Raw genomic sequence first — 23,714 nt, 5'->3', positions numbered from 1 at the left:
TTTTTTGTCCCCTTTCCCTCTGGCAAAAAAAAAAAAAAAAAAAAAAAAAAAAAAAACCTCTCAAAAAAGAAAATGAGAGTGCTGAGGGTATCTGTGTATGTATACCCATACACTGTACATAGCATACTATTATTATTTATCACGTCTATCATTCTTATTATTTTAAGTGATTGACAGGAGAAGGTTTGCAGGGTAGGGTAGGCCCTTATCCCAGCATGAAGAGCATTTGCAGAGATAGAGGAATTATTAACAGAAGAAATAGATATGATTCCCAGTGTTGACAAATACTAACAAACAGTGTTTAGAAAAGTAATTCAACTTCTTTAATCTTTGGTTTTCTTATCCATAAAGTAGGATAATCCTGTCCCTGCTTATCTCATGCAGTTATGAAATACACATATAAAAACCTATGTGAAAACACTCTGCCAGGACAGGAACGAGCTATAAAAATAGCACATTTTGCTCATATTCTAACATTAGAAGATCCTTTCTATATAAGCATTTAGGCCATTTTAAACTGCAATGAATTCTTGAAGTATGTGCCAACTACAGTAACGACTTAACATTTTTCCAGAGGAGTCTCCAGTTGCTTTTCACTCTCAGAGGATAATGTTTACCTTTTTTACACTCTTACTTTCTTCTGCCGGGATAAGGCTATAATTGTGTTGAGCCCCGTGAAGCACAGTGGATAACTTGTTAAATAATCAGGATATTGATTTCAGCGGAGGCTTTAAATTTGTAACCTAGAATAGACACCTTTTCCCTGCAGATGAAAAGCATCACCTTCAGAACCAAGTAAGTAATTTATCTACATGTTAGAAGCCACAGGTTTGCCTGGATAGATGAGAGAGCACTGATGAAATGCCAAGTTATACAAAATCAGTAGGAAAAACTAAACACATAAATACATAAGGAAACATTGAAAGAAAAGCTGTATATCAGACCCAGACAGGCGCTAGCTAGTGGCGTGGTGGTGAAGGCAGCTAGAGCCCACATGGCCAGTTACATAGTTTGAGTCCTGACCTGGTGGCTTGAAAAACACCATGCATGCCCAAGATTCTAAAGAAGGGAGAGAGGGAAGAGAAGGGATTGCTGGATGACCATCCCCCATGGGGGATGGTCTCACTTCCTCTAACTCACTAGTGAATACCTGTGACCTCTGGCAAAATAAATAAATAAATAAATAAAAACCAGACAGAATCAATTACTAACAGGTGATAGAATTACGGCTAGTATCTAGAGGAAGGAAAACACTGGCATGTTACATGCTAATTAAAAATATAATGAAGGTTTTACAGCCATGTAGAAAATGATCTTTGGAAGTGTAAATATTGAATCATAGTCAATTAGGGATTGACCCTATAGTAAGCAGACTCTCAGGAGAGCTTTTACCCAACCATGACCTTGCTATTCACAGTTTAGACACTTAAAGAAATGATGGGAGCCAGCAGTTAGCGTAATGGCTATGTCGCTGGACTCCCACGTAGTCAATCGTGGTTCCCGTCCTGGACCCAGTGGCTTAAAACTCACGCTGGGCGCGTGTGTGTGCGTGCCCAAGATCCCGAGAGGAGAATGGAGGAGAGGGGATTGCGGCGTGACCATCCCCCCTGGGGGGTGATTTCTCGCTTTCTGTCTCTATGTCTCTCTCTGTCTGTCTGGCGAGCACACGCGCCCTATAGCAAACATAGTTTGAGTCCTGACCTGGTGGCTTGAAAAACACCATGCATGCCCAAGATTCTAAAGAAGGGAGAGAGGGAAGAGAAGGGATTGCTGGATGACCATCCCCCATGGGGGATGGTCTCACTTCCTCTAACTCACTAGTGAATACCTGTGACCTCTGGCAAAATAAATAAATAAATAAATAAAAACCAGACAGAATCAATTACTAACAGGTGATAGAATTACGGCTAGTATCTAGAGGAAGGAAAACACTGGCATGTTACATGCTAATTAAAAATATAATGAAGGTTTTACAGCCATGTAGAAAATGATCTTTGGAAGTGTAAATATTGAATCATAGTCAATTAGGGATTGACCCTATAGTAAGCAGACTCTCAGGAGAGCTTTTACCCAACCATGACCTTGCTATTCACAGTTTAGACACTTAAAGAAATGATGGGAGCCAGCAGTTAGCGTAATGGCTATGTCGCTGGACTCCCACGTAGTCAATCGTGGTTCCCGTCCTGGACCCAGTGGCTTAAAACTCACGCTGGGCGCGTGTGTGTGCGTGCCCAAGATCCCGAGAGGAGAATGGAGGAGAGGGGATTGCGGCGTGACCATCCCCCCTGGGGGGTGATTTCTCGCTTTCTGTCTCTATGTCTCTCTCTGTCTGTCTGGCGAGCACACGCGCCCTATAGCAAAAATCTCTCCAAAAAAAAAAAAAAGAAATGAGACCCTCAGGAAGGCTAACATATATTCTATAACATAGAAGAAATAAACCTGGGCAATTAAGAAAGCATTATCCTCATAACACATATTCTCAGGTATTGGGAAGGGTATACCATATACTTGAGGCTAATCAGAGGGAATATTTCCTTTTTTTGTTTGTTTTGAGACGTTTATGCTATAGGGTGCATGCGCTTGCCAGAAAGAGAGAGAGAGAAGAGAGAGAGAGAAAAAAAGCGAGAAATCACCCTCCAGTGTGCATGGCCATGCTGCAATCCCTTCTCTTCCATTCTCCACTTGGGATCTTGGGCACACATGCACATGTGCCCGGTGTGAGTTTAAGCCACTGGGTCTGGGACTCAAACTGCAGTCGACTACATGGGAGTCCAGCAACATAGCCCTTATGCCAACTGCTGGTCTGGGGAGGGAATATTTCTTAAGAGCCATGTAGAGTCCAGCTTCTAGTGATATCCTTAGGTCCCCTGGTACAAAGATGAAGTGTAGAAGACATATCAATCAAGGTGCTACCATGGAAACAAGACACATAGACTCTGAGTGTTGCTGACCCTGAAAGAGTTCCTAGCTTTACAGAAGGACTAAGTATCTCCAATTTCACCTTGTACTGAACCACTAGGGTCACAAGAAATATCCACCACCTTCTATTTGTTATCGAAGAAAGAGATTGTGTCAAATACGTATAATGTGGGCTTTCTTTCTTTCTTCTTATTGTTATTTTTAGATTTGCCAGGGACACATGCAAGAGAGAGAAGGAAAGTGAGAAAGGACCACCCATGGGGGGGGCGGTCATGCCACAATCTCTTCCCCTCCATCTCTCCCTCATTTGGAGATCTGGGGCTTGTACACATGCACATGCTCTGTGTGTTTTGCAAGCTGCTGGGTCTGGGACTTGAATCACGCAGTCAGCCATGTGGGATCCAGCTGCCATAATCATTACACTGGTTGACCCGAAACATTCTTTCTTTAATTAACAAACTTCTTTTTTTTTTTATTAGTAGTTTCAGGTTTATATAAAAACTGAGCAGAAATACTCGAAATGTGTCCTTGTATACCCCTTCACCTCATTTCCTGTATTAACATCTTGCATTAGCATGATATAGGTTATGAGTTATAAGCCAGTTTTGATACACTATTATTAATTAAAATCTTCAGTTTGCATTAAGGTTTACTGTTTATGTTATACATATTCCACATGGACTTTTTTTTTTTTCTTAAGACCCCTAAATTTCTAATGTAAATTAACAAAATGTTTGGAAAGAGCCTCTTCTATAACTGTCTATAAAAATATTAGGTCATTAGGAAAGTCATCACGTCTTTTTCCTATGCAAAAATGTGTCATGACTTTCCAGATCAGCCAATACGTTGCTAATGTCTTTAATATTTTTTTATAAATTAGAGAATTATTTTATTTTTGAAAATTGGAGAGAAATTTATAGAGAATACATATTCTTATGATAAAGAGTTTTTAAATGGACCATTGGAGAGTGAATGGAATTAATGCACATAAAGTGAACGGCAGTGGCTAGCACAACATAAATGCTTGATAAGTGCAAGAAGCCGCCATCCATGCAGTTAATAATCCTCATATTTTGTAGAGCGTCTTTGAGGAGGAAGACCAAGTCATGCTATAGCCTTGACAAACTGAGGAAATGACTGAGTAATCTGTTTGGCAAAGGAATCTTTTTTCCAAGAAAAATCCAGTCCACATGAGAACAAGAGGCAGACAGTAGCACAGCGGTAAAACACAGTGTTCTGTGAGGTACTTCCACATAAGAAGGTTCCTTGTTCGAGTCTGGAGACTTCCCTGAGGTGCCCAGCATGCATTGCTGGCTAAGGCTCCGGGTGGACTGTGGCATCAAGACCCTACTGGGGGTTGCTCTTTCTTTCTTGCTCATGAAAGGAATAAATGAACTTCAAAAACTAAAAACAAAACATTACACTCGGGAGAAAAGAGATGCGAGCACACCGCAAATGGTCAAGAGCCTACGAAAATAAAGACTGTAGACACCGACCATCTAGTAACAATGACTTTCAGGGTTACAATCGCTCACTGTGCTAAGCAGTGATGTCATTATTCATATTCGTGAATCTTTTGCTCATGTAGTTAGCCGATTGGAAACTTCCTTTACAGCTCTGTCTGTCTCATGCAGTGGGGAATTAGTAAGTAAGAGTAAAATAGAGCAATAAAGTATCTCAGTGCTATAGTTAAGATCGACTTCTTTTCATTTTATTGGGCCATTTCATTTTAATGACAACAGAGTGTAATCGCTAAATCAGGTTGAGCACCTCCCACACTGAAAGTGCTAAAAATCCTTAGACCAGAACGCTGGGCATTTCTGGCTGTGATGGTTCTGTAATCCTCCCTACCAGAATTCTACCAATTACCTTCTACATAATACACATACAATTTTTGACCCAGACATGTGCATAGGCACAGAGAGCCATATAAATCTTGTGGATATGAATTATAAGATTAATTAATTTGGTTTAGTTTCAATGATGCCTGGATAATACGAATTAGATGCTGGTTAAAATGATCTCCACTCCTACCGTCCATCCTTACTAAATCCCAAGTAAGCTATTAAATCTCTCCACTAGGTTTGGGAGTGCAGCAAAGCAAATACTAATGTGCTATGAATCACCGAGGAGGGCTCTTATTAATATGCAGATCAGGGTTCAGGAGGTCTGGGTGAGGCCCAAGGCTGCAGTTCTAATACACTCTCAGTGCTCCTGCTGTCCAAGGATTTACGTTGCAATAGTGAGTTTAGTGTACAAGCTCTAGAGCTGGTCACGCATGGGGGAAAATTACCTAAGGAAATTAAGCCTCAGTTTCCTCATTTATAAAAAGAGAATAATCGAACTATCTATCTCTACTGTTTGTTGTAAAGATTAAATGAGGCAACAAACACATGATGGTCAGTTTAGGGCCAAGCACACAGAAATGCACCTTAAAAGTTAGTTTTTGGGACCAACAGATGGCGTAACACTTACATTGCTGGACTCCCACATAGTTGGCTGCAGTTCGAATCCTGAAAATGGCAGCTTAAAACGTATGCTGGGGGACCAGCAGGTGGCATGGTGGTTAAGTGTGCTGGACTCCCACATGGCTGACTAGTTCAAGTCCCAGACCTGGTGGCTTGATTTCTCAGTTTCCCTCTCCCTCTCTCTCACTCTGTCCTTCTCTGGTCAAATTAAAATAAATAAATAATAAAGTTAAATTAAATAATTATTATTGAAAGAGAAAACAAAACTCAAGCTGGGCATGTATATGTGTGTTCCTAAGATCCCGAGAGGAGAATGGAGGAGAAGGGACTGTGACATGGTCATGCTCCCTGTCCCCTGGAAGTGATTTCTTGCTTTCTGTCTCTGTCCCTCTGTGGTGAACAAAAATCTCTCTTTTTAAGAACCTAGCTCTTATTGTGACTTGTATTATTTCTACTATTTCTGTCAATGAAAGGAAATCCATTTCTCATATATTTTCATTAATGTATTGATTCAGTTGGCAGTATAGTAATAGTTACAGACTTTTACTTAAGTGATGGGGTGATAACTAAGAGGTAAAGTCCAGAAGGGAACAGGAGACAAAGATGAAAGGAGATAGCACATAAAATCCAAATTTGCTCTGTTTGACAGGCAAATCCACAGTGAACAATGGTCAAAGGCAGAAAATTGCCACTCACTCATGTTGCCTTTCTCTCTCTAAATGAGATCAATAGCCCCATCCTATCAGTTCTATCATCCAAACAGCTTTTGACCTCAAGCCCAACCAAAGGGCCTCGATGGTGAAACTCCCATCACCTCCTGAGTGTTCTCTTGTTTCCGATATTAGTGGTCTTATATCTATTTGCATATTCTAGCCAGAACAACTTTGTTTCTCCTTCTCAGCTTTATTTATTTATTTATTTATTTGGTCATAGGAATGCATGCACTTGCCAGAGAAAGACAGAAAGAGGAAAAGTAAGACATCACTCCCCAGAGGTAGTGGCCACACCATAATCCCTTCTTCTCCATTCTCCAGTCAGGATTTTTCTCATGTATGTACATGTGCCCAGCATGAGTTTCAAACCACTGAGTCTGGGACTTGAACTGTGGTCAGTCATGTGGGGACGCAGTGCCCTAACCCCATGCCACTTGCTGACCCTCAAGCATGAGTTTTAGAAAGTACCTATCCTTTGTTTAGCCTCCTAAAGTCTACAGAGTCCTGTCCCGACTCCAGAGCAGAGGTCCCGAGTACAGAGCTGACACATCCTCCTCACATCTTTATCTCCTGTGGCTTCCTGTCCATACTCTCCTCCCTGAATGGCAGACACGCCTGAGGCTCCACCTTGCTGCAGGCTTCCCACATGCCACCCATTCTGCCTGGAGGTTTTCTTCCAGATCTTTGCCTAGTTTCTTTCCTTAGGAATAAAATGTACCACCTCAGGTGAGAAGTAAGTTCTCAGAAGCCTGTTCAGGCCCCCTGTGTGTGCTTCTACAGCTCTGCCCTTGCACAGCACTTACACGCTCATCACTAGATCAGTTTGAAAATAAGTAAAACGTAGAATGCTCTCACAGTTGCATATTACTAATGACTGGATGAACTACACCTAGAAACTGTAACACAGATAAAGCTTAGAAAAATCACAAATGAGGGGAAAAGGTAATGGTTGGGCAACACAGAGTATAATCTATTTTTATAAAGCTCCCCCCAAAAATCTATAAATAAAATTCAAGATAGGATTTACCTCTGAAGGTGGAAAGGAAAAGAGAATGGAGAGGAATACACAGTTAGGGTGACCAGGCTGGCAAAGGTGTAGTTTCTAGTTGGATGATAGTGTCATGGGTTTTTATTTTTAAGTCATTTTTCAAGTCCCTGGAAAAGTCTAAGAAAAGCCATATGGTACGGCTCCTGAAACTTATCTCTTCTGAAATTATTCAAGCAAAGTGAGTAAGCTGCCAAGATCAAGCTTCCACCACGCAAAGCTCTACCTCCACCCTTTCCCAAAACACTGCTACTAGCCAGACCAACACGAATGCAAACCAGGCTTGAGAGAACAGCCCTTCACAAGGGAAATGCAGCCACGGACGAGACCCTTGAGTAGAGACGTTGCTGCAATTACAGATGACACGGCCGCAACTCCACATTTTCTGCATCACTAGCAGTAAAAAGTGCAACTGAAATTCTCAAATGAAATAAACCTTTTTCACAGTTCCCCACTGTAGCTGAAAAGGGGTCAATTTTCCATGAATGCCCTTTGCTTCGGTAGCATAAAAAACTTAGTCAGACATAATGTCTACCTTACTTCTTTGAACTTCATGTATATGTTCCATAAAAGTTTTATACCAAGCATAGACCATTATTAAATCTTCTGAAGAAATCACTGTTGCCATCAGGACAGGTGATCACCATACACTAGTTTTGGAATATCAGGGAGTTCGATGAATAAGGCTGGTTAGTTAACCCCTTAATGGCTCGCTTTATTCTCTATCATATTTTACTTCTGTAGTCATAGCTTTCTTACCAGGTTCTAAGTTTTATTTTCTAGTGAAGACGTTTATTAGCGCTGAAGATATTTTATAGTTCTTTCCTGTGGTACACTATTTGCAAAGATGGCCTCAGCAATGGGATGAGTGGTAGTGTTGCCCCAAATTCGGATATTGGAATCCTAAGTGTGATGGTATTAGGAGATGGGGACTTTGGGAGGTGACTGGGCCATGAAAGTAGAGCCCTAATGAATGGGATTAGTGCTTTCTGAAAAAATACCACAGAGTTCTCTGGCCTCTGTTCTACCATGCGAGGATTCGCCCTCTGCAATCCTGAAGAAGGCCCTCACCAGAATTTGACCATGCTAGCATGCTGGTCTTGGACTTTTAGCCTCCAGAACTGTAAGAAATAAATTTCTTTCATGAATAGGGTACCCAGTCTATAATAGTTTGTTATAGCAGCCTGAACGATCTAAGACAGTTATAATAATCCCTATACACGTATCTCTTTGTAAACTGACTTTCCCACACATCCCAGCAAGAAGCCTATTTCCCTATGTGGGGAATGTCAGTTGTCCTGTGATAATCTGATCAGCAGAATGCACTGACGGTAACATCACCTGACTTCTGGGACTAGGCCTCAAGAGGCCTTGCACTTCTCCCACCATCTTGGAATGCTGATTTGAGACCATCATATAAAGTAGTCACAGTTCCCCTATTTGGGAACAAGAAGCTACATGGAATAGAGATGAATCATCCCACCTATGCCCCCCAAATCAATCATCCAACAGTCAGAACAATCTTCCAGACAGATTAATGAACTTATCTTAGACGATCCAATTCTAGTCAAGTCAGTAGATATCCGTAATCACATGAGTAACCTCAAATGAGAACCAAAGAGCTATCCAACTGAGCCCAACCAAAACTGCTGAGTCATATGTTATTTTAAGCCACTAAATTTTGGGTGTAGTTTGTTATACAGTAATAGGTAACTGATATACTCTCATTTTTTTTTAACCTTTTATCTGAATGGAAGAGTGTGTGTGTGTGTGTGTGTGTGTGTGTGTGTGTGTGTGCCACTTTTAGTGTAGCTCTTCCATTTTGGCCAATTTGAGAAAAAAATGTTTGACTTTGTGCTTCAGGGTACTGAGAATGAAGGTGAACTAGGTGATTCCAAGACTTGCCTATTTCATTTTTTAACAAATCTCATAGTTAAACTCCTCAGAAAAGAGGAGTTTAATAACAAAATTTCTCAGATAAATTCTTTTTCAGAATATGGTCCTTTATGATTATTTTTTATTCATTTTTCTTTCATTGTTAAACATTGTTCTTACCACAATAATCTTATACATCATTTTTCAGCATTTTTTTTTAAACAGTTCTCTTCCTTATTTGGATTTATGCTTTATTCGCTTCCTTTTTTGATGCCCCCAGAACTTGTTTATCTCTGCCCTGTCCTGTCCTTAGTATCTCCAAATCTTTGAGGTCATGCTAGAAGGACTAGATTGTAAATAATGCATAGACTCATATGGCCCTGACAACTTCACTGTGTTTACCTCCAAACTACATTTCTGGTTTCCCCATAGTTCCCTCCATCCAACCTTTTGTTTTTTTTCCCCCTATAAACTGCACGGTTCTCTCCACTGCCAGAAATACAATGCGTGCATGCTGTGATATGGATATGAGAAGCCACACTGCTAAGCAGCTCAGGCTGTACTTGACAGATTAGAGATTATTTTTTCTTATTTGGCTGTGTCAGGGCAGAGATATATTTATTTTTCTCTTTGACACCAGTGACAGCTATGACTGTGCCAGCTCTGAATACAGGGAGTAAATGAATGCAGAGAGGAGGCATCGGGCCTTCTAGTCTGACTCAACAAGCTTCCCGAGCTCTGTTGTTTTGCAAGCTACGGCAAATGGAGTCACAGAGTTCAGCAGCCCAAGCACTGTCTCAAGGGACAGCAAAAAAAAAAACAAAAACAAAAAACAAAAAAAAAAACAAAAACAAAAAACAAAAAAAAAAACAAAAACAAAAAACAAAAAAAAAAACAAAAACAAAAAACAAAAAAAAAAACAAAAACAAAAAACAAAAAAAAAAACAAAAACAAAAAACAAAAAAAAAAACAAAAACAAAAAACAAAAAAAAAAACAAAAACAAAAAACAAAAAAAAAAACAAAAACAAAAAACAAAAAAAAAAACAAAAACAAAAAACAAAAAAAAAAACAAAAACAAAAAACAAAAAAAAAAACAAAAACAAAAAACAAAAAAAAAAACAAAAACAAAAAACAAAAAAAAAAACAAAAACAAAAAACAAAAAAAAAAACAAAAACAAAAAACAAAAAAAAAAACAAAAACAAAAAACAAAAAAAAAAACAAAAACAAAAAACAAAAAAAAAAACAAAAACAAAAAACAAAAAAAAAAACAAAAACAAAAAACAAAAAAAAAAACAAAAACAAAAAACAAAAAAAAAAACAAAAACAAAAAACAAAAAAAAAAACAAAAACAAAAAACAAAAAAAAAAACAAAAACAAAAAACAAAAAAAAAAACAAAAACAAAAAACAAAAAAAAAAACAAAAACAAAAAACAAAAAAAAAAACAAAAACAAAAAACAAGAAACAAACAAAAAAACAACAACAACAAAAAACATGGTTGGCAAGGAGAGGGGAGAAGGAAGAAAGAGGTGAAGACAGATAGGAGAGAGAGGAAAAACATGGGAGCTTTGTAGTTGATAAGAATGAACCCGGCGACACTGGCAAATACACAATTGGCACTTCTTCCTCTCTGCGGCTGCCTGCCAGCCTTCTCTGTTCTGATTAAAACTCACACAGAGAGAAACAATAGAAGAATCGAGGTTCCCAGAAAGGGAAGACAGCAACATCATCAAGCAAAGTTTCATTCATCTATCAAAGAACTCCTTCCACCTGCTCTTCTTCTTCTTCTTTTCTTTTTAATATGAAAATAAACGCAGGCGAGAGACTACATAGAAGACATATGCAAGTTATAAATTACAGTCGTGGGTTGAATACCTGCAAATGCACTCCAGCTCCCAAGTCAGAACATTACCAATAACTGTTCCCTCCCATTTGCATCTGTCCATGTCATTTGTTTGCCTCTTCTCCAGAAATATGCCCATGGATTTTGAGTTTTTGACTCTCTCACTTTCTACACATAGGCCCTCATATCAACATGCCTGCGTGCTTAGACAGTACTGTTCAATCCCGATGTTTTGTGAACATTGTGAAAATGCTGCCTTACTGCATGTACTTTTACTCGATTTGCTGATTTTACATGATGTTTCTGAAATCCATCCATCGGGCCACAGGTGACATTATTTCATTGTGTTTCACTACTGTGTAACATTATGTTGGGTGAATTTATTTGCCTATCCTGTTCATGGAATCAGAGTTGTTTCCAGGCGTGTGTTCCTGTGAATAGTGCTGCTATTAATATACTTACACACGTCTCCTGGTGTTCATGCACAAGTGTGTTCTTAAGGGAAATACGTGGAAATGTAGTTACAAGGTGTAAAAATATAAACAAAGTATGTAAGCGCTTATAAAATTAAAAATGATATGCTCATGAACATGTATGAAAAAATTCATATGAAAAACAATAATAGACAAAGTACTCATGAAGAAGAATACCCCTCATGTATTACTTTATAAAACATAAAGACTTATTGTGAAGGTACAGTAATTAGGACAGTGTGGTATCAGTGCAGGGTTAGAGAACAGTAGAATATATATAAGGATCTAGAAATTTAAAAATCTACATCATAAAAGGGGTAGATCGTAGGGAAAAGTGGTACTAGACCATAAATGGCCAAACGCTTCATACGAGAAGGCCCAGAGGTGACTGGTGTGTGCTTTCAGCATTAGCTTCTGCATTAGTGTCATACATACACTTACCCATGTCCGGATACAGTAGAAACCAAGGATCGAGCTGGCAGTATCAGACAAGTTAAGACATCTACATCAGCCCAGCCACAGCAGCTGGGCAGATTTTCTGCAGTTGAGCTTTAATGCACCGGATAGGATCATAAATAAATTGGATTGGTCCGCCATTGTGGATCACATTTTGCTTTATGATGAGCTGCAAACCAGAGTCTATATAGTTTGACTTAGAGTTCAGCAGCATAACCAATCAAACATAGTGAGGAAGAAAAAAGTCTGTATCCTGTAGTGTATCACCTCCAGGACTCTCCCAGCATTAGACAACTCTGCTGATACTGGGATAAGTCTGCCTTAGCCTTCTGTCTTATGTTCCTTGTGAAAAACAAAACCCTTGACACATGGTTATTATTGTACTCCTGTCAGATACAGACGCAGTCTTGCAAAGATGGAAGAAGCATGCAGTGAGCATTATTCAAGCTTAAAAAAAAAGAATACAGTGGACACAAGCCTAGCCATCTACATTCTCTAATCTGTAAAGCCAAAATTTATGAAAAAAAAATCCAGTAATCCAATTCTAGTTTGCTTTTATTTGAAGCCTTGGGTTTGTCAGAAGACATGTAAACCTCAGTATTCAGTTGGGATAATATGTAAAGATGTGATATACTGAAAAAAGAGAATTCACCCAGAATGTGAGTCCAGGAAGCATGCGATCTCTCCTACAGATTACGAACCCCACAGCCACCCCGAACTCCTCCAAATGTCACTTACCCTATGAGGATACAGGAGATGGCAGTTCCCAAGAAGGCATATGTTAAAATAGATCCTAAGTTTTGAAAGAAGTGTCTCTGGGGAGAAAAAGAAATATTTTACAGGGTATATCAGCATTTTTTTTCTTAATGTAATAGGAAATAAAAATAAATGCATGCATTTCACAGTCCCTCCCTTTCCTCACCACGTAGGTAAATTTTGTTTTTTTGTAACATTTCCTGGCCTTATTATATTGATGAGACTTGGCTCATTTATACTGCAAAAGACAGAGGAAAAGAGAAAAGGAAAAAAGAAAAATCTTGTCTGGGAAATGACAGGATAGGGGTCAGAGAGACATCTGTCAGAACCAAATGGGCCTAGAGAGAGAAAGAATCAGCCCTTGTCCGTGCAGGATTCTGGGACAATTCATAGATGAGATACTTCTTAAGTTTTCTTGTAAATGTGACCTATTTAGCATTTCTAAAAAAGACTATGTTAAGAGGTTTAAGTCGCCCTTTGACTTTTACTAGATCTCTGACTTGTCTGCTTTCAGATGTTTTCTGAATGTGATGACACAAAACTTTGAGAACCTATAAAAATCTGCTTTATGTTAATAAATCAGATAGAAAATGATGCCTAATAATGGGGCTGGAGATGAGGAAGGATGACCTGAATAATTTCAGCCTTCTAAATCTTTGCAAATGCTTACTGAGGAAAACACCCTTCCAGTTCTTTAAGTGGGATTTGAGTAGCCAGAACTGACAGCAAGAGGGAGCCTGGAGTACGCGAGAAAGGCAGGTGTGTAATGAGTAAGCGCCTGGCAGCACGAGACAGCAGGCCAACTGGAGGAGAGCTCCAGGAATCCCCCAGCGTGCCAGCAGGCAGCAGAACAACAGCCCTGTGACCTCTGCCTCTGAAACCACGCAGGCCAGAGCCTCAACACCTCCCATGAACGGCAGCCCTTCAACTGTGTGAATGACAAATCTACAATCACTGTGTAGGCAGGCTATGCCTAAGTCATGCCAGGCAGGTGCACAGACCCTGCAAAACTAGACTCTTTCTCAGTGAGCACCAAGAGTTGAAGATTAACAAGGCATCCGGGATTTTCAGCCTGATGGATAAACCCAAGGTTAATAAACAAACAGCATCTTTGGTTACAATCATCTAGAATAATATTGTCTAGCAGAAATATTGGACAAGCCATGCATGTCTTCTTACAATTGTTTCACGGCATATTAAAAATGTGGGACCAGCAGTTAGCGTAAAGGCTATGTTGCTGGACTCCCACGTAGTCGACCACGGTTCGAGTCCCGGACCCGGTGGCTTAAACTCACGTCAGGCGCGTGTGTGTGCATGCGTGCCCAAGATCCTGAGAGGAGAATGGAGGAGAAGGGATTGCGGTGTGGCCATCTCCCCTGGGGGGGGGTGATTTCTCACTTTCTGTCTCTCTGTCTGGCGAGCACACGCGCCCTATAGCAAAAACCTCTCCAAAAAAAAAAAAAAATGTAAAATGAAGTTTGATCATGTTGTATCAAACACAAGATCTCCAAAAATCTATCATGTCTATATGAAATTAACATCAAATAGTATTGAAATACTTAACATTTTGTAAAAATACAAAGTCTTTAAAATCTGGTGTGCATTTTATACTTTAAAGCATCTCAATTCAGACTGGCCATGTTTCAAGGGCTTGGTAGGTGCCTGTAGCTAAAGACCCATGTATTAGGGAGAGGAAATTCAGAAGAAGTCTAAGCAGAACAGATTTGAATCTGTATCACATAATCTAAGATATGAATATTCTCACCAAATAGATAAACCCACAAAATAACTGTTTTTGTTTTCATTCATGTTGGTAAAGCTATTTCATGACAAAAGAAGAAAATAATCAGAATGTATTTACCTTCTTTAAACTATATCCCGCATGAAATATAATCGGTGGCAGCAAAACATTGAAGAAGATTTCTGGATCAAATGTCATCTGCCAAAAGAGATAGAAGAACAGTTAGAAACGCTTTTGGGTCCTTGGAAAATGTGTTTTCAAAAACAGTTATAGTCAGGACCAGCAGTAATGTCTATGTCGCTGGACTCCCATGTAGTTGACCGCAGTTTGAGTCCCAGACCTGGTGACTTAAACTCATGCCGGGCGCGTGTGCATGCATGCCCAAGATCCCGAGAGGAGAATGGAGGAGAAGGGATTGCAGCATGCCCACCTTCCCCCCCAGGGGTGGTTTCTTGCTTTCTGTCTCTCTGTCTCTGTCTTTCTGGCAAGTGTATGTGTCCTATAGCAAAAACCTCTCCAAAAACAAAACAAACAAAAAAAGCAGTTGTAGTCATTTTTGTTAAGGTTGTACGAAGCACAATAACACACTACTAAAGCAGCAGAGGTAAAAATAGGAGAAAATCCAAATTTGGAAATTTATAAGGACTCATAAAGTAATACTTTAAATAAAAAGTCTATATCCTTCCAGCCTATAGCTTCAAACAACAAAATCTCAATGAAGTCTTTCTGAGAAAAAAAATAGTTTCTTTGATTTTGATTATCCATTACATATATACATATATATATACCAACACAGATATACACATGCACACATATATACATACATATATACATACATATACATATATACACACATATACATATACACACATACATATGTGTGTGTGTGTGTGTGTATTTAAGAGAGATATTTGCTATAGTGAGCATGCACTCACTAGAGAGACAGAGAGAGACAGAAAGTAAGAAATCAGTCCCCCAGGAGGGTGATGGTGGCCATGTCACAACCCCTTCTCCATTCTCCTCTCGGGACATTGGGCACATGTACACACACCTGGTGTGAGTTTTAAGCCATTGGCTCTAGGACTCGAACCAAAGTCAGCCATGTGGGAGTCCAGGGACATAACCATTATACCATTTGCTGGTCCCTATTCATTACTTATGTTTTTTTCAAAAGCTATTTTTGTCATGAGCATGCGAGACCTTTTTTTAGCAGCACTCTCAGCAGGGTGTCACATCATGACCTTCCCTCCATCGCAGCCCTTCTAGCCAGTCAGGATTATGAGCACACATGCCCGGCACGTGCAGGCCAACCAGGGAACCAAACCCGGGACCTTCCATATGGATCCAGATTTGCTTGAGTCATTGGTGCTACAAAGCTGGTCCACTATTACTTGTATTTTAAGTATTTTTGATTTTTTTTCTAATCAAAGAAATTCATAGTATTCAATTGTTTTGGTTTTTGACAAGGCTTTATGTAACATTTTCCCTAAATAAAATACCATTGGAAATTTGGTCTTCATTTTCCTTATTTTATTCCATTCCAAATTTAACATATTTTCCAGATCCATGGAAGAACATATTTGAAAATGAAAATGAGTGTTTCTAGTATTTCTTTATTGGTTTTCGCTTAGATGTTAATGTTTGGGTCAAAAAGTCTTCATATAAAGTACAATAAAACCAGATATAGAAATTCTTGAATCAAATATTTGCTTTTTGCTGGGTAATCTGAAAACAAAAAATTTATTTAGTCTCTAAAGTCTGCTTAGATTCTCTTCTTTCCCCGTTTCTCTCCATCCCTTATCCTCTCGATCCCTTCTCCTTCTGTTCTAGTCATACTCACACGGGGCCACTATTTCCCCATTGAGGCTTTCTCTCCCTAGCAAATCAAAATCAGATTGTGCCACTTACGTTTATCATTTACAATCCCCTCGCCCTTTTTCTAGAGATTTTTGTTACAGGGCACATGCACTCATTGGAGACACAGAGAAAAACAGAGATAGAAAGCGAGAATTCACCCCCCAGAGGAGATGGCCACACCGCAATCCCTTCTCCAGTCTCTGCTCTCGGGATTTGGGGCATGCACGCACACATGCCCAGCGTGGGTTTCAAGCCTCCGGGTCTGAGACTCAAATCGTGGTCGACTACGTGGGAGTCCAGCAGCGTAACCATTAAGCCATCTGCTGGTCACTTTCTCCTTTTGAGCCTCAATTCTAACTAACCTCTGGATCCCAACAGTTACTCTAAGAAGTCTAGCTGATTCCTCGGTCCACACTGACCATTCCCTTTTCTGTGTTTTTTTGGCACTTTGCATCCTCCCTTGTAACATTTCTGTTTCTCCCCCCACCATCAGCATCTTCTCGCCTTTTATTGAAAAAAAATTTTAGAAAATAGGAATCGATAAAAGGACACAAATGAACAGGGGTATGATAGTGGAAAACACAGACTATATAAAACCGAAATTGCCACTGGTTGCTTAAGTCAGTTCATAGCACAGAATGTAACAGGCAGATGGTCCGTTTTAAGCAAATTTAAAAGCTATGCTTCTAATTTATTTTTCCCAAGTCAGATGTACATACACATACAAAAATGATGTGTGAAGGAAGGCTGTCACACACATGAAGCTGTATTCTGAATCCCTCCGTGAAATGGCTCTGAAGCAGGGATGAACACCTAGTTAGCAAATCTTAAAACTGCATCTTCGGGGACCAGCAGCTAGCGTAACGGCAATGTCACTGGACTCCCATGTAGCTGACCACAGTTCAAGTCCTGGACCCGGTGGCTTAAACTCACACCAGGCATGGGTGCATGCGTGTCCAAGATCCCAAGAAGAAAATGGAGGAGAAGGGACTGTGGTGTGGCCATCCCCCCGGGGGGGTGATTTCTCACTTTCTGTCTCTCTGTCTCTGTCTTTCTGGTGAGTGCATGAGCCCTATAGCAAAAAAACCCCAAAAAACAAACAAACAAACAAACAAAAAAACTGCGTCTTCAAATGTGGCACGACATAGTTACCCTATATACAGTACAAAAGATATAAAGGGAAAAGCTATATGGATTTTAGCAAAAACACTTTCCAAAAAAGCAAAACAGAACAATGCTTTCAGCAGACAACAGAGGCCCCAGCCAGACAACACAACTAAAACTCCTCACAGCTGTTCTGGAAAATCCCAGTTATCCAGAATGGATTACACTTGGGGACAAAATAGGGACATTCTGAACAGTTTTTACTGTTTTTACCCATGGTAAGTGCTGCTCCCATCCCAACCTGGTAACTTAGCGCGATCCAGCGGGAAGTGGGCTGCTTTTAAAACAGGGCTATTTTACTTCTTGTCTGTGGCAAGACTGTCATGGAGTCGGATATCCCAGGTGCATATGCCATCATGACAGTGTCCCACTGCGGTCAAAAACTCAATGGGCCTGGTGAACTGGGCTTCCTGCGGATGAAGGTCGGTTTCAGGGTGTATTCACCATCACGCCGTCTGAGTAGAGGACTGTCCAGTCACCACCGGGATCCTTCCCTGTAGGGCCTTTCTCGTGGCCCACAAGAAAGACACTCTTCACCTTATCGGAGGTATAGAAGGTCGAAATACCCAGCATCACAATGTAGGCTACGAGGCATGAAGGCACACCAGGCCTGGACTCTGGGAAGGGTGCAAGTAAACCCAAGCCAAAGCCACTGCTGCCAAGAAATGGGAGATTGTACAGATGGTGAGGGGACAGCAGATGGCGTAGAGGGGACCACCGATTAGTGCAGATTTCTCCAAGTACTTGTACTTTTCCAGGAGTACCTTTTTAGCTGAGCCGTCTAAAGAGTTTTTCACAGCTAATCCGTGCCACTTGTCAACTTTATTTTTTTTAAACTTTTCTGCTATAGGGCACGAGTGTTCACCAGGGAGAGATGGTGTGGGTGGTGTGCGGGGGCTTGAGAGAGCACCACCACACCATAGTCCCTTCTCCATTCTCCTCTCAAGATGTTGGGCATGCATGTATCCGCACCCACCATGTCTTTCAAGCCACTGAGTCCAGGACTTGAACAGTGCAGTTGGCCATGTGGGATCCAGCTGCCTCAACTAGTGTCACCAGCTGGCTCCCACTTGCCAATTTTTATAGGCTTATCATTAAACTTCCACTTACCCAAAAAGCCCTCTGGAAGCCATTCCTCCCACCCCATGTAGCCAATGCCACCTTCTTCTCTGTCTCTCACATCCGTTTCTTTTTTAAGAATTATTTATTTTTCTTTACTTATTGTCATTATTATAATTATTATTATTATTATTTTCTTAGAGAGATTTTTGCTATAGGTGCCATGAGCTTGCTGGAGAGACAGAGACAGATAGACAGAAAGTGAGAAAGCACTCCCTAGGGAGGATGGCCACACTGCAATCCCTTCTTCTCCATTCTCCTCTAAGGATTTTGGGCATGCACACTCACCACATGTACGTTTCAAGCTGTCAGATCTAGGACTTGAACTGTGGTCAGCCCATGTATGAGTACAGTGCCTAAACCACCATGCCACCTGCTGGCCCCCTGCATCTATGTTTCTTTCTCTTTTTAAGAGAGATTTTTACTATAGGACACGTGCATTCATCAGAGAGACAAAGAGAAACAGAGAGAGAGAAATCATTCCCCAGGAGTGATGGCCACACGGCAATCCCTTCTTCCACATTCTCCTCTTGGGATTTTGGGCATGCACGCACATATGCCTGGCATGTTTTAAGCCACCAGGTCCAGGACTCAAACCGCAGTTGACTACGTGGGAGTCCAGCAACCTAACCATTACGCTATCTGTTGGTCCCTGCATCTGGGTTTCTAACACACCTTACATGAGTATTGGTTTCATGATTACTGATTAACTTGGGAGCTAATTAGGGGTCACAATGATGCCTTAGTCAGTTCTGCCCCATCTTTCTCAGTGCCTAATCCATTACTCAATATGTGTTTGCTCAATTGGAAAGAAAAAATTACTTTTGAGAGCCAACTCTATTAAAATAAAATGAATTATACTTAACCACATTATGAGTGAAGATTATTTAATAAAAATTAAGAAAAGCCTCTCTTGGCTATACTTTTCGGTTGGGCCTAAGTGGGCATTGTCAGTCTCTCCTCTCTACTCCCCATCCTAGCCCCTCGGCTCTGCTAATCTAATTAACATGTGGGAAAGGCGAGGTAGAGAAGGGAGGGACTGCTCAACTCTGTCTGGTCCCCTCTTCCACACCTACTTAGATACCTGTGCAGGCCAGGACCTGTACACCAGCGAGCATTCGGGCGGGTCACTGCCAGCCTTGACCCCAAGCACTCTGCTGCATTCTCTGCACTGTTTAACCATATGGACTTGCTCGTATGGTGTCTGCTGACCCACCAGCTTTCCAACATCAGTTTATTCTGATTCACATCCATGCCATGTGACATAGGATGTGATGAGCTCAGCTTTATTTTATATCTGGTTTGGGGGTCTCCTGGGCACTGGCCACAGATTGGCTGACACTGGGAAGGTGATAATTCCTGGGCCCATCAGCCATTGCCCTAGGGTCCACAGATGCCCTCCCTTCTGGAGGAACAGAGGCTGTGGTAAGATTTCTCAGGTTTAGTCTGCCATGAACGCTTACCTCTGAGCATCTAACATCATGCTCTTCATGGAGAAACAAAGAGAATAACAAATTATTTCCTATCCTGCCCTACTCCTGACTAGGCCATGGTCCCTGTGCTCTGTTATCTAGATATTGTTTTACCTGTGTTACTCTAGTTTCACCGTAAGAAGTGAATGTCTTCTGCTAAAAGTAGTCTTTATAGTCATTCGTTTCTACACATAGACGCTAGTTCATTACCTGATTGCGGCTAAATACACTTCAGTTTATTAACTATTTGGAGAATGCGCCTGCGAAGTGCTCACTGTGAGAACATCACTCAGCTTTCTCAAGACTTTCCTCAGCTTATCCAAAGCCAAGGTTGTGTGTTAGTATCAGGGTACTACCTGTGACCACACCTGAGAAAGAGAGAGGTCAGCCAGGAGAAAGGAGGAGAGTTTTCTTAGCAAGGGTCTACTCTGTCCCAGACTCGGCGATGAGGTCATCAACCCTGGCTGTGTGCTAGGCTCGGGGATCAAACAGTGAAGTCCACTTTATGATGGGAAAAACTAAGGCTCGGAGAGGTGTTGACTTACTAAGGTCAGGTAGCCACTAAATGATGGAGCTGGGATTGCAGATGGAACTCTGTCTCCAAAGCTTGCTATTTTCTCACATCCTCTAACATCCTGCATCCTGAAACACAGGGTAAACAAACCTTCTATTAAACCTTTCTGAAGAGTTATTTTTGTAAGTAGACTTGTAAACCAAGTAGGCCTCTTACTATATGACTTTTACACACTTTACCTCAAGGTCACTTTCCAAAAATAAGTGTGAATCCTGGGGCCAGCAGGTGGTGTAGTGGTTAAGGCACTGGACTCTCACATGATCAACTGCGGTTCGAGTCCCTGATGCATTGGCTTGAAACTCACAGTGGGCACATGTGCGTGCATGCCCACAGTCCTGAGAGAAGAATGGAGGAGAAAGGACTGTGGCATTGCCATCCCACCTGGGGGTGATTTCTCACTTTCTGTCTCTCTGTCTTCCAGGCAACCACACGTGCCCTATAGCAAAAACCTCTCAAAAAAAAAAAAAAAAAAAAAGAAAGAAAGAAAGAAAGAAACAAAGAAAGAAACAAAGAAAGAAAGAAAGAAAAGTGAGGCAGTAAGTTAAAAGACAAGTATATATTTTCAACTCATGACCTAGGTTCCTTTTATTCTACAAATTATCCAGATTCCTTCTATTCTATAAATGATCTGGTACAGTATCATTAATAGCATGACACTGGGCATGAATACTCAAAGCCAAGCTGCTAAAGATACGCTGTCATTGACTTGGACAGTCCTGGAAACTCTTTGAACCTCAAATTTTTTTAATCTTTATAATGAACATAATAGTGTGGTACCTGATTATAAGTTGTTTATAAGGATTAAATAAATATTTGTAAATCCCTTTCAGCATTGCCTAACATCTAGTAAACATGTGTTTATTACTAACGAAAATAATACACGTGGACAATTTTCAAGTTGTACTATTTGAAGAAAGTACCCTGATGTCAAGAACTGCTGAAGGTTACAAAACTATGTAAAATTTGACCCACGATCTTAATGTTCCTCCTTAATTTACTCTTTTCTAAGATGATCAGAAGCATCTTCATTCATCTATTTTATAAGACTTCTTTGAGGCCGTATCAGTCACATTTGGGGATGGCTTAGCACAGCGGTGCATTTCTGAGTACTGCAGGGATGGAGCAGCGAAGCTCTGATCATCTGGAAGAGAGAAAGTCCGTGGCACCACCTCCTGCACGAAAAAACCCCTTGCCTCGGCAGTTTTTTCTTGCAAAAATCAGGTTAGCCACTCAACCAGAACATTTCAATAATCAGAATGCCCCATTCCCCACATGCAGGTTAACTGATGGGCTATTGAATTATATTTCCTGGAGCAGCCAGATGAAACTGGCAGGCTGAGAATGGCACGCAGCACACGAGGATTTATTTGTATATACAAAACAGATTTGTGTTCCTTTCAGACTTGCTGTAAGCCTCGGAACTGCTAAATCAGAGTTCTGGGAGTAACTCCAAACCCAGTTCCAATTTCTCAGAAATGGCTGGATCTGCCGCTGTACCAACCTCCAGATGGGAATTCCACATGTTATTTTCCTCAGACTTTGGGTTCAAATCTTGGCTTCCGCTGAGAGGCTGTTTTGAAGGCCCAGCAATTAAAAAAACAAAATTCAATATTATATGGTGGGGGACCAAAACAAGGGGTGAATAGGAACAACAGAAATCTAAAAATATTCCAGCTGATACATTTTCATTAGTCTTTTAAGATATGTATAGGTCTTGTAGACCATCACCGCCCACTGGAACTTTTGGCAAGGATGGGAATGTCCCTCTACTACACTGTAGTAGTGGTTAGCCTCGTGAGCTGTTGAGCACCGAAAGCCAGCTAGTATAACCGAAAGGCTGAAATTTTAATTTTAACACTGGTGACCAGTGGTAACTGAACAGTACATTTATAGAGAATTACCAGAAATTCAAAGTCAGACCAGCAGAGGGCATTATGGTTCCATTGCCGGACTCCCACATAGTCAACTATGGTTTGAATCTTGAATATGGTGACTTAGAACTCACACTTAGCATGTGTGCACGCCTGCCCAAGATACCGAGAGGAAAATGGAGGAGAAGGGATTGTGGTGTGGCCATACCCTGTTCCCGGGCTGGGGGGGGGGTGATTTCTCGCTTTCTGTCTGTCTCTGGTGCGTGCACACGCCTTATAGCAAAAATCTCTCAAAATAAAAATAAAAGTCATACCATGTAGTTTTTTGATAGAAGGCATGGATACTTTGGGACAAGCATGAGGCTCTAAAATGAAATCATTATGTATGTTTTATGAAAGCAATGAGATTTTGAACGCTAGCATTTCATTCGCAAAGACAATGTGGGGGAGAGAAAAATACCAATATGTTCACAAGAAGAAGTTTTAAATATTATCTCATAAATGTACCAGTATTTGGCAAGGAAGAACCCAGACATATGTTCATAGAAATAACTGAAGACTTCCAAGAGAAGGAAGGAACAGCACCAAGTCTAATTCTGAAGTTCATCAGGAGGTTACAGATACAAAATTCTGCTCAAGCCTAAGTGTTACAGCATGCACTGACTCAATATGATTTATCTGGGAAAAAATACCGGTGTTTTACTGAACTGCTAAATAAATAAGCACTAAAATAACCGCCCTGACATGGGACTATGATATATGTGGCATATTCCTTCTAAAGAGGTCTTTTAAAAACGTTGTTTCATCAGTTCTGACAACATCCCTGAGTGGTAGCTGGCATATGCAATTATCCCCATTTTCCAGAGACAGGAGGAAAAATTAATAGCACACATGGTGTCAATCACTGCTGCAGGGACATCACTGGAAATGGAAGGTGTGTGCATGGGGAAATTAAATGTGTGCTTTTCAAGGGACCACCAGGCTAAAACAGGCGTTAAAGTGGGATTCAGGGCTGTGTAAGAAAAGGGACAAAAACGCGGCCTTTTGTTATTTTGGCCATTCCTGAATCCTTTGGAAGAGTAAAAGTGGTTAGTTAACACAAGACTGTCTTCCATCCTCTTCAGTGCTTTATTCATTAAAAATGTAACAAGTCCTGGGACCAGCAGTTGGTGTAACGGCTATATTGCTGGACTCCCATGTAGACGACCACAGTTCAAGTCTCAGATCCGGTGGCTTAAACAGGCCAGGTGTGTGTGTGTGCACGCCCAAGATCCCGAGAGGAGAATGGAGGAGAAGGGATTGCGGCATGGCCATCCCCCCTGGGGGGTGATTTCTTGTTTTCTGTCTTTCTCACGAGCGCAGGCACCC

The 23,714-nt window shown here is 40.8% G+C and overlaps 1 protein-coding gene across 3 annotated transcripts in view; it reads right to left on the bottom strand.

Annotated features, from left to right (window-relative positions):
* SLC9A9 (solute carrier family 9 member A9) overlaps positions 1–23,714 on the bottom strand; it is a 720,836-nt gene that overhangs the window by 604,176 nt on the left and 92,946 nt on the right. For all 3 annotated transcript variants that reach the window (XM_027765886.1, XM_014593185.2, XM_006162296.3), the window contains exons 3-4: positions 14,410–14,487; positions 12,531–12,607 (exon numbers count right to left, since the gene is read on the bottom strand). In XM_027765886.1, coding sequence (XP_027621687.1) covers positions 12,531–12,607; positions 14,410–14,487 — 155 coding nt within the window. The remainder of the gene's footprint in view (positions 1–12,530; positions 12,608–14,409; positions 14,488–23,714) is intronic.

The sequence above is a fragment of the Tupaia chinensis genome, unplaced genomic scaffold, assembly GCF_000334495.1.
Source record: "Tupaia chinensis unplaced genomic scaffold, TupChi_1.0 Scaffold139833_1, whole genome shotgun sequence".
Classification (NCBI taxonomy): Eukaryota; Metazoa; Chordata; class Mammalia; order Scandentia; family Tupaiidae; genus Tupaia; species Tupaia belangeri.
This window is presented reverse-complemented; position numbering and strand designations above follow the sequence as displayed.